Below are 11,456 nucleotides of genomic sequence, written 5' to 3' on the forward strand. Positions count from 1 at the left end.
GAATAAAAAAACTGAACTAATTAGCGCATGCCGACATGCGGCAAACTTCAAACTGAAAAATCTCGCGTAAAAATCTCGCGTAGACACAACCTATACTCGCGCGAGAGTTAAATGCGCGCGCGAGAGTTAAATGCGCACGCTAATTCCGCAATTACGCACAGGAAAGATACACTTCATCTTGTTTTGTTTTGTTTTCATTACATTTGACTATCCCTGATGAGAGGAGACAGCAGTCTTCTTGAAACAAGTTTGTAGGATATGAATAAAATTTAATGAACTGATCCATCTGTATATTTATTTATATATATTATTATATATATATATATATATATCATAAGCTTTAAAATGGTATATCATTTGACTTCAAATGATATCCAGAAGTGGGGATATGTTTTCTTGAACTCTGCTCCTTCAACAAAATGGTCCCTTTTTCGGTTCTACATGTGTCTCTTTTTCCACATTGCTGGTAATAAAGTCATAATTGGCAGTTATTTCAAATCATCCCCAAGTCAACGAGGTTCAGGAATGCCCTCTCATTGTTGTTGGTACATACTCGTACCTAGACAAAATATAATGCAGTTGTAACCCACCACTTGAACAGGAATTAGCAAAGCAAACAACTTGAGACTAGAGCTATTTAATGATTCTATAGAAATAGGTAGAATATTATAGGATTATTGATTGGTGTAAACGCTATCAAATGAGAAACATGTCTTGCCTAATTTAGGTGCCTACACTGTATCTCAAAATACAATTGGCCGACTTTACGGCTCATTCGTAGTGTACGCTCACAAATGTTGACCATGCCCACAAAATCTGTAAATGTCCCTTTAAACTTCTCTGTTTAAACCTGTTAAACCAATTTGTTTACAAGAAAATGCGTGCTATGCCTTTAAACTGATATTGCTTAAAATCGTAAACTACTTTTCTTAAGCAGCGCAATCTTAATCTTGTTGGACATCACCAGATCCCGGTCTCATAAAACCGTAGACACATCGAGACAGAAGTTAGTCCACCCTAAGGACAAGATTCCTCAGCGCAAACAAGTGATATCGTTTATGCCATCAATTGCCAGGATACAGACTGTGATGATTATTACAAAGGAGAGACTAAAGAACCGCTCCATAAGCGGATGTACCAACATCGACGCCCCAGCTCAATGAGGTTAAACGATTCGTCTGTTTATACGCACCTCAAAGCAGCCAAGCATACTTTTGAGGATAAAAACGTTATTGTGCTCGACAAAGATCATAGGTGGTTCGAAAGAGGGGTAAAGGAAGCAATATATGTTCGCAGGGAAGAACCAACTTTGAATCGCGGAAGGGGACTACGCCACAACTTGTCACAGAGTTACAAACCAACTATCCGGAAAATCCTCGGTGACTCCAGCGTGACGTCACTCCTACCACCGTGACGTCACAGGTCAATAACACAGAGCCAATGCACATCACTAGGCCTGATGAAGCGTCAGAGATATGACGAGATACTGTTGTCAACAAAAACAGTAAGCTGTCCAGTTGAAAAGATTTATAACATAATCTAACTTAATGATGCATATACTACTCCTTTGGCATAATAAATGGAAGTTATTGCAACCATAATAGCTTTGTATAGCATTTACACCTCAAGTTATAAGGCAATGTCCTTTTGAAATGGCGGCCATTTTGAAATCCAAATCTAGACAATGACACCAAAAAAAGCACCCTTGCCAAAAAAAATATGCAAATATACATAATTACCTACACTAATGTGCTTTTATATTTATACCGACGCGTTTCTTTCCATATTTAAAAACAATAGATCTTTAATATTAGTTTGTGTTAAATAAAAACAAAGGTATCGCGCCGTATTTTATTACTATTTAAATTATTAATTAGGCAAAAATCTGGGTTTCATTTTACAAACAAAAATACAATAACGCAGTACAAGATGTCATAATGGATTACCCAGTTGCCCTTACCTTCTTGGATCTTGGTTCGAAACCGGACGGTGAAGCATATTTTGTTTTTATATACTCATATCTTTAGTAGCGCTTTCTATTTGCAATACACGGCCCTGAATAAAATTGACATCGCCTCCCCTTCAGCAACTGATACGACAAAGTTTATAAAATCAATAATATAGCGTGAACAAGTGAACCTGGCATTAATTTCACGTTATTAGTCCCAAAGGTTTACAAATCATAAATTTAATACATTTGCGACGACTTTATTGAGATGAGAAGTTGAATACAGTTTACAATATTATTGTGAAATGTTCCTTTCAGATTAAAGCCCCATTAAGTGATTTGCTCATCCGGACGATCGTAAAAATCATCAAAATTCAGATTTTGGTACCTTTGTCATTGTCATGGATGCGCTAACGCCGAAAGCCAATTTGAATGACTTATCCTTCACTTTAAAGGAATTTAAAGGGTTTTTTACACTTTCCCTTGGATCACTGAATGGGATTTTAATTACCAAACCTCTATCTAATGTTATAAGTAAAAAGTTCAGAGTAGTATAATAAAAATAGCAGAATCAGCCATATGAATTATGACAAATAGTTTAATATTAAATTATATATTTTGACATTAAACGTATTTTGTTCGTTTATTCACAATCAATTTCGTAAGGTCCATGGACATTTCCCTGTGGCATGAAATGATAATGCTTAGTGACATGGATATTATTAAACATGCTCAGATGTGCGTTTAGTAATTAAATCCGTAAGCGGTAAATCGGTATAATACCGTTCGGTCGTAAAGAAAACCAGAAGCTGCAAGGTGTTGATATGATTTACGCTGATAATTCTTGAATCTACAGAGCATTATTGGGTTTGAGTATTATTTTCTATTTCATTAGTGCAGTTCAACAGCCACAATCCACATGAAAATTCTGGCTATTCACAATAAGGGCGCCGCCATGTTGCGATGTAATCGTGATGTATCATGGGAAAAGGTCGACATCCAAGTCCGCGCAATACGAATATTACCATGCTATTACCATGCTAGGAACACGTGACAATATTTTTTTACTTTTGTCAAAATAAAGGTGTTACACGCGAATCGATACTCAATCATACTTACTAATGTGATTTGAAATGTGCACAATTAATTTTTTCTCTATCGATTTGCGTGTAATACCGTTATATTGACAAACTAAAAATATTGTCACGTGTTCCTATGTAATAGCATGGTAATATTCGTATTGCGCGGACTTGATGTCGACCTTTTCCCATGATACATCACGATTACATCGCAAACCGCTGGCGGCGCCCTTATTGTGAATAGCGAGAATTTCTTCAGCATTAATATCTAAATTATATCCGATGGCTCGGGACATCGATCATAGGGATAATGGTAAAGAATCATTTTGTCAGCCCCTGTGTATTTTTTTAATTATTTTAGGATTGTAATGTCTCACTTTGTCACAATATGTAATGTTTAGAATATGTGTGTGACATATTGTCAAACTATTCAAGTAAGTACTGAAAACAAAACAAAAAACCTTTTTTGGGGGTTGTTCGATCTGCTCAAATGCCAGTGTACTTCGATTATATTTATAAATGCGCTTTTATAAATACAGACGTGACCACCTCCGCGCTGCCATAACAGCTTTTAGCTAGTAAGTCTCGAAGTGACCTTCTACATAGCGGGTGGTCTTCCTATACATTTGAATGCAAAGGCGGAACAACACGAGACTACTATTTTGTGATTATATTTTCTGATTATATTGTAAAGGTTTCCGTCGTTGAATTTTTTTCCGTCGCCAAATACTTTCAAAATTTTGTTTTTGATTACATATTACAAATTTGGAATACCCCCCCCATTTTTAATAATGTTGCTAATCATTTAATACTTAAATTTGATGATATTTATCTACATAGTTCCTATGCTTTTCTGTATAGTGGTCAATGCATGAGGATTTGGTCACGCTTGCTGGTCTTGGTATGTCGTGCCGGTGCCCATGAGTCACGTGCGTAAATAAAAGCGCATTTATAAATATAACCGAAGTACACTGTCTACGTAAATTGGGCAAGTAGGAACGATTCAACTAGTTTCTATTGAATATTTTTCCTCGTATAGTTATCGCCGTAGGCCTACTAACTCAGCGAAAGCTAATATAGTTGGAAAGATCGACCGAACCAATTCCGCGCTGCCTAACTAAGGGGCCAGAAAGAAATATACCCCATCTTTACATGGGTTTAGTCCATGCTATCCCATCGTTGTCTACCCCATGCTTGCCTATAATTTTGTTTGCTAGTTTAAAATTGAGCAATTAAACCAGGAACTTGTCCTAATGTGCGCACTGGAGCAAGATATGATCTGGCTAGCAGATTTCATTAAATTTTCTTGGTTTTATAACACTATGCAATATTTGTTTATAAATCACTAAAAGAAACAGCAGAAAACTGCCACCATCTACTGACACATTCCCCATCTTTTGCATGCGGTTAGGATTACACCATGGAAAGATGGGATGGCTTTCAGACGCCTAATATTCACGATCCTAGTTCCGCTGTCATTGGTCGTTCAGTCTGCTTAGCTATTTTGCACTTCGTTTCGCAGCGATTGTACAACTCTTCCCTGATAGTGCCATCGTCCCCATTAATTTCGCCATGTGACCATGAATTCCCGCCGTACGCGAAGCAGGGCTGTCATTTTGCAGAGCACATACATATCTCGCAACAACAAATTTGTGGCATCACATATTGATAAGACCTTTGTTTTGGTATATGTGTTACATGATATACAACTCTCACAATATTGCTTATATCTTTAGGCAAAACCATCTATGACACCGACTTACACTCGACACTCTCGTGGGCGCGGTGAGGCAAAGCCTGACCCTAACCCACGAGTGCGTCGATTGTGAGTAGCCAGTAGCAAGCATAGGCTGGTACATTGTTTGTGTTTTGAACTAAAACACTAGTCACAGTTTTAAGTAGGTTAAACCTATTTTGAGAATAAATTGTTTATCATAATATCAAAGCTATACTAAAATCAAAGCCTTGCGTTCATTATGTTGTGCCACAGGCTGACTGTAGGGCCCATACAACTCTCAATAGTGTTAGTTGTACTAACTTTAAATTAACTACATGTAAATTTAACAAAGCAGTACAGAAAACCAAACTGATTATAAATTAGTTAAACAAGACATCGTTTCTGATACTTAAGTTCAGCAAAACGAGTGATTGGGGTACTCGCGGCTATATTTTGCGAACTATACTCAGCGACCCATCTTAAACGATTTTATCAGCTACATTAGTGCCTTTCATTAACTTATATTATTTAATTATTGAAATTGAAACAGTGTTTTGAGTGCTTCATTTGTTTTACAGAAAGCACTGCTCTTGAAAGTTTTTTCCGTGATCTGTAAATGCTTCAAACTAATTTTAATGGTTAATTTTATAACTTCATTAACATGTTAATTATGACGGTAGGATAATAATCTCATTGTCGATCGCAATAATTTTAATATTTTCAACATTTTATAACACATTTCACTTTTACTTGATACTACACAATTAATACAACTTCATACTTGATATCACCGATTTTATACCAATACAGTCATGCAAATTACCACTATGTTCAACAAAAATATATACTAACTTTATTATATATTTTTTAAGCATATGTTATGAATATTGTACAATTTGGAAACAAGTTTAAACATGACACAGACTACTAAACCTCTTGTTATTCATACACAACACCATATGTTCCCACTGTGATATATGTTCCACAAATTTTACAAAACGAAATATAGTTCTGCTAGCGTACTACACAGGTTAAACCATACGGGCACACAAAGCTTGTTTAAACTCAGCTGATTTTCTCTTAGGACAAATCGAGTGTAAAAGGCGTGAATATATCAAGTAGGCCTATATATAGACAGGCACTTCACCATTAAAATAATCTTTCACAGTTTCAAAATGCACTTTCAAAATGCTACGATTATTCTCGAAATATTGACGGGTATTATGTTTTATTGATTAAGTTAAAGCTTCGTAACATTTACCGAAGAAGAGAGGTTGTTTTATAGATTGAATATCACTCTAGACGCATTTGCCACGCTTATACGCTCACAGGCTATCGACACTTAAGAGTGTAAATACTTTTAATCGTTTAAGGCAAAATAGTTATCGTATACTATAGTTGATCGTGAATGAATAAATCCACTACTCTTGCAAATATGTGTGTTTTCTTTGTCGTTTGAAATACAGCAATTTTTGCACGTACATTTCACGCTACGAACACGCACTCCCGCCATGCACATGGCTAAACATACTCTTCAAATATAACTCGTACACCCCTACAATCTCCCGCTATCAAACGTTGGGGAAAAACAATTACACCGAGACGTAACTGTCATTATCTGACGGTGGACACACCTGGTCAAGCTGCAGCGAATCCGTCTATGGGTATAGCGTCGAATGAATGCAGCTATAAAAAAAAGTGACAATGGTCCTCCATTGCAGGTGCGTCTTAGTTTGATAGTGAATCAGCTGCGTGTCCTCGGTTTGGCACCGTATACACATCCACATCCGCAAGTTACACACACACACCCCTTCACACACACCCCATCTATAAACACACCATACGTAAATGCACAAACATAAACCGGCTCAAAATAGATAATGTACCTGTTTCAATATTAACAAATACTGGGAAATTAGACTAAATATCAAGAAACTTAAAATAACAATTTAGCGTTATTTTAATATTATCAAATTGAGTCATCGCTGACTGAAATTGTTGCTTAGATTGGAAAAACGTCATGGTCATTTAAGAAAATAGATACAACATTGGTACATTGTTTATTATAGCTTATATTATAGACACCGTCATTCATTATTTGTTTTGAATGCACCTCTTTCAGCCACTCATACCAAAAGATCTTCAACAATTCAAAACACCTCATTACGGTTACACACTTTATGTTTTTTTTCTATACGATAACGCCTGTTCTGTGAGTTAATTCGATTACCAATTAAAAACAAGAAGAAAGCACAGGTATAACCCCACAATCCTCAGAACACTTCTCAGGAATTCGGCGACCAATGTGGCCCAAGATACATAATATAAACCATTTAGCATCAATTAGGGACTTGCCGCTAAGAAGCGCACACACTACACATGTCACATTAAACCATCACAGCCAGGATAAGTTAGCCAAGTTCTCGCCCGAGTAACCGAGACAAAAAGCAGTTAGCAGTTAGTCCCTTGTCCCGGGGAATTTAAATTTCAATTATTTCACGAGAACAACTGGCTACTGCGTCAGGGCTCGAACTCGCATTGCCATGCATCAATACAAGTATTATAACTCTAGCTTACTGATTAAGGTGGTACTACACCCCTTGATAAATTTGTGATTGTTTGCATTTTTCTCAAAAAATAATAACACACTGGTAACAAATGTTATATATATTATAGGAGCAAAGACTCCAGTTACTGCACTGGAATCTCAGTGACTCAAGACAAGCGGTACGTTAAGAAAACTTAACCTAAATAATAAACGGATGTAGTACCACCTTAAGCTAACTTGGCTACATATTTACTTGGGTTAAGCATATAATTTATCCGTGTCTGGCTCAAATCAATACATTGACTACATGATGATGAGTCAATAATGTAAATGTCAAGTATTCACAAATAAGTGATTAATAGGGTCAAATATTATTTAAGTAGCATTAAACTGCTTAGTCCGCTTTTTAAAACAATTGAATATTCCTTAGACAGTAGATTTGTAAACTTTTCGAGCAAATGTTTATTTCTTTCTTAAGAAAAGTGGATACATCTCGGCCCTGATTTGGTAAAACGATCTAACTTGAAATTTGGAAATTTTGAGATAAATCCATATCATGGGTAATGCGAGGGCGCTCTTTCCATTGGTGACATCCTCAAATCACCACCATGCCTCCAAATAATGAGATTTATATATTTTCTAAGACATTAGATCTGTTTAATAATTTATTTTATTCAAAAAGAAAATCGTCAAGTGTTCAAACTTAAAGCTCTTTTTCTCGAAACAGCGATTTTAATTTCAAGTTAGATGATTTTACCAAATCAGGGTCGATCTAGGCAATAGTAAATGCCACATATGGGTTATAGAGTCAATTGTTAATAGTATTTACATTTAAATGTGTCATTAAAGTTGTATTTGGGGTTTGAGTTTTACACACGATTCCGAAAGCTTTAAAGAAAGCAAGTCTGTAACGTGGATTGATCGCATTATACAGAAATGGATTAATTACACTGTTGATGTAGACGGTAATTCTGCAAAGGTCAACCCATGTTCTTAAATGGCTTCTGTTAGGGATGTCTTCAGCATCAGCGATAATGGCGTAAATTGATACAAGTTCAAATGGTATGAGGCAAAGAAAAAACACTGAGCCATTAATTAAGAGCATAGCCGTGATTCGATTTCGTTTCGTCGTGTGACTTGATTTGGTACTGGTCGTAAGATGCTTACCGATATTGGTTCTATGGAGAGTGTGAATGACCAGAGCATAGATACAAGCGTTGACTACGAATGAAGTGAAGTAGGGTACAGTTTGAAAGAAATTGACCGCTTTAATAACCCATGGCGTATCTTGCACAGGTCCGCAATAGCCAAATGCTCGAGGTAAATTTGCAACGTTCTCCTCATCTGGCCAGATGACACAAAAGCTTGAAAGGTTTTTACGACTTGGAATATTTAACACTAAAGCTATTATAACTGCACCTAACCAGGATGTAACGATGAGAAGCAAATTGTGCTGTCTTACTGTACTTTGTGAGTGTGCATGAGGCTTGCACACTGCATAGTACCTCTCGATAGATACCAGCGTTACGAAGGAGATGGACGCAAGATGAGCTATATCGGATAATGTGGGTAAGGTAACACACCCAGCTACACCTAAGAAAACTTCATTGTAAATACCATTAGAACCGTAGAACTGCCACAGTGAATGAGATACGGAGGATATCAAAAATGTAATATCAGCAACTGCAAGATTAGTGAGGTACCTATTGGTGACTGTTCTCATCCACGGTACGCGAAAAACCACGAGAAGAAAAGCCAAGTTCCCAACAAGTCCAATTGCAAGAATAGTTGGCATGAAAGACGTTATAAGAAATACGTCAAGTGGACCGTATGTCAATCTTTCGCGTTGTTCTTCTGCAATGGTGAGATTTGTCGAAATATTCCAGCAAAGAGAAGTAATATTTTCCAAGTAGGCCATGGTAAAGGTATACTGGTACTGACTGCAACAAATATGCAACAAGTCACTGACTATTCAAGTAATGTGAGTCTCCCTGCGATGCTCTCCTTTATATACGTTCATCTATTAATCGCCGACAAAGGCAGTCAGAAAGAAGGCACGACGTTAACTTTTCATTGTGTTTCTTACCACCTCCTCAATTATGGTAAATTATTCAAGCAAAGTGTGCATCAACAATCATTTAGGCGGCATCAAGATCAAATTCAGAGAAAGCAGCTTTTACAGAAATCTACTTCGATGTAGATGTAGTATCATTTTGTAAACGCAGTATCGGAACATTGTTACAATAGTGAGGTGACGCCAGTAAGTGGGAGCAGATTTTGAGTGTGATGTGAAACAGAAATCTACGGGAGACTGAGGAAACTCTCCACACCTGCGCATAGCAGTTTTATTGTTCGCACACGTGAATGTGCATGCAACAGTCACACTCAGATTTGACAGAACCCAAGTATATACTACGTTGCTCGTTTAGGTCCGTAGAAGCGAAATGATATATTACTCATTACAATAACAAGCATGAGCATTTTCAGTTTTTCTTTTTGTCAAACTTTCCGCAAGTTTATTTAATTTCAGCCTGTTTTTGGTACTTTTTGCCGAATTTCACATACATTTTCAGTCTCATGCATGCAATAAAGATCAGCGAAATAACAATAGGAAAAACAAACAAAAGAAAAGCAAACCAAAACACCTTCCATTTGTTCAATGAAGTAAACAACAATAAATAGTTCAGCCTTTGGTCCATATTTGTAAATAAACAGGGAAAGCGTAACGAGATCGTAATTGTGAGGGCACTGTGATTATTATTATCTTTGCAGTACTATATAATTAGGGTGGGAGACCAGTCTCACCAGTCTTAACAGTCTCATCCTCCTCTTTACCCCCATCAAAATGACGATTTTGGAATCAGGTGAAAGGTCGTGTTTTTCTCATTAACATATTGAAATTGGGTGTTCTAAATCGCTGTATTTCAGGAGAAATCATCAAAAAGCTGTCCAATAAGTATCGACGTTCGAGAGTAACTCGACAGTATTTGATAATATCTTCGGAAATACACCGATTTGGAACTCTACATTGCAACATGTTAATGAGAAAAAAAGAGGTGTCTTTCATTTGATATCAATTTATTACATGATATATCATTACTACAAACACTATAGACTACCAGTATCATGCTGTATAAACGTCAGTAATTCCATAAGGATGTGTTTTGCATGAATGCTTGAAAGGGACAACATTTTATGTTATACATACGTTTCAATGATTTTCCACATGTATCGGGCCACTTTCCTTTGAGTTGTTTCCATCACGGTTTACCATGAAGCACGCCTCCAAAAATATAACAAGTTCGAGAATATATGCAATGGTTAATATAGCGTGCTTCCATACCCTGTGGTGATCTAATCAACTGATTTTTAGCTATAAATGATGGGTATGACATTATTGTTTTTGTTGTTTAATATCTAGATGGCCAAGGGATACTTGCATGTATTGTACGTTGATCATTGCATGCAATTCACGTATTACTGCAATCTAACCTACGTGCTTTATGTTGATACTACGGGTTGAAAGGCTTTTCGCGTAAAGATAAATAATAACGCTAAAAGATAAATGTGCAAGGAAAGCCAGATATGTCAACGTAATATGTCTGTTACTAGTCGGAATATCCTTCGGGGATACGCCCCTCGGGATATTCCTCGATTCCAAAGGCAAAATGTTTATTTTTCACAATGCCCTCCAAATAACCGATGCAATGCCCTCAAAATAACCGATGCACAGTATTGAATATTGCAAAAGTAGGGGTCTGCATTAGTTTGCAGCTTGTTTTTAGTTCTTGTCCATATACTCTGGCACAGTTCTAAATAAAGGAATCTCACCTGCTCACGTGATGTGCTTTAACAAATTACAGTGCGCGATTTTAAATAATGGGTCGTGAGGGTAATATTACTGGATAAATGACGCTGCTATTTTGCGTATCGCCTTCCATTCAATCATTTTAAATTCCTAGATTATTCCAATATCATTTTCAGTACACAAGTTAAATTATACCACACCTAAGAAAATTCAGTTTTAGTGGTTTCATTTAAGTGTGCTCAAACTCAAAGTATAGGACTGTTTGGACTGGTTTAGATGTGGTTACTTCACATATTAGCCGATGATAACTTTATGCCATCCTTGAGGGCTTCAAATATTCACATAAGTACAGCATA

The 11,456-nt window shown here is 36.6% G+C and overlaps 1 protein-coding gene across 1 annotated transcript; it reads right to left on the bottom strand.

The window, feature by feature from the left end:
• Positions 1 to 5,450: 5,450 nt before the first annotated feature.
• LOC140160564 (neuropeptides B/W receptor type 2-like) lies at positions 5,451 to 9,538 on the bottom strand. The gene has a single exon (XM_072183808.1). It carries the CDS (start codon positions 9,208 to 9,210, stop codon positions 8,101 to 8,103), a length of 1,110 nt encoding a protein of 369 aa, XP_072039909.1. The 5' UTR covers positions 9,211 to 9,538; the 3' UTR covers positions 5,451 to 8,100.
• Between the last annotated feature and the right edge of the window lie 1,918 nt (positions 9,539 to 11,456).

Source organism: Amphiura filiformis, chromosome 9 (assembly GCF_039555335.1).
Source record: "Amphiura filiformis chromosome 9, Afil_fr2py, whole genome shotgun sequence".
Lineage (NCBI taxonomy): Eukaryota > Metazoa > Echinodermata > Ophiuroidea > Amphilepidida > Amphiuridae > Amphiura > Amphiura filiformis.

Coding starts and splice junctions, on each gene's coding strand:
- LOC140160564 (XM_072183808.1), bottom strand. CDS start 9,210: ATGGCCTACTTGGAAAATATTACTTCTCTTTGCTGGAATATTTCGACA.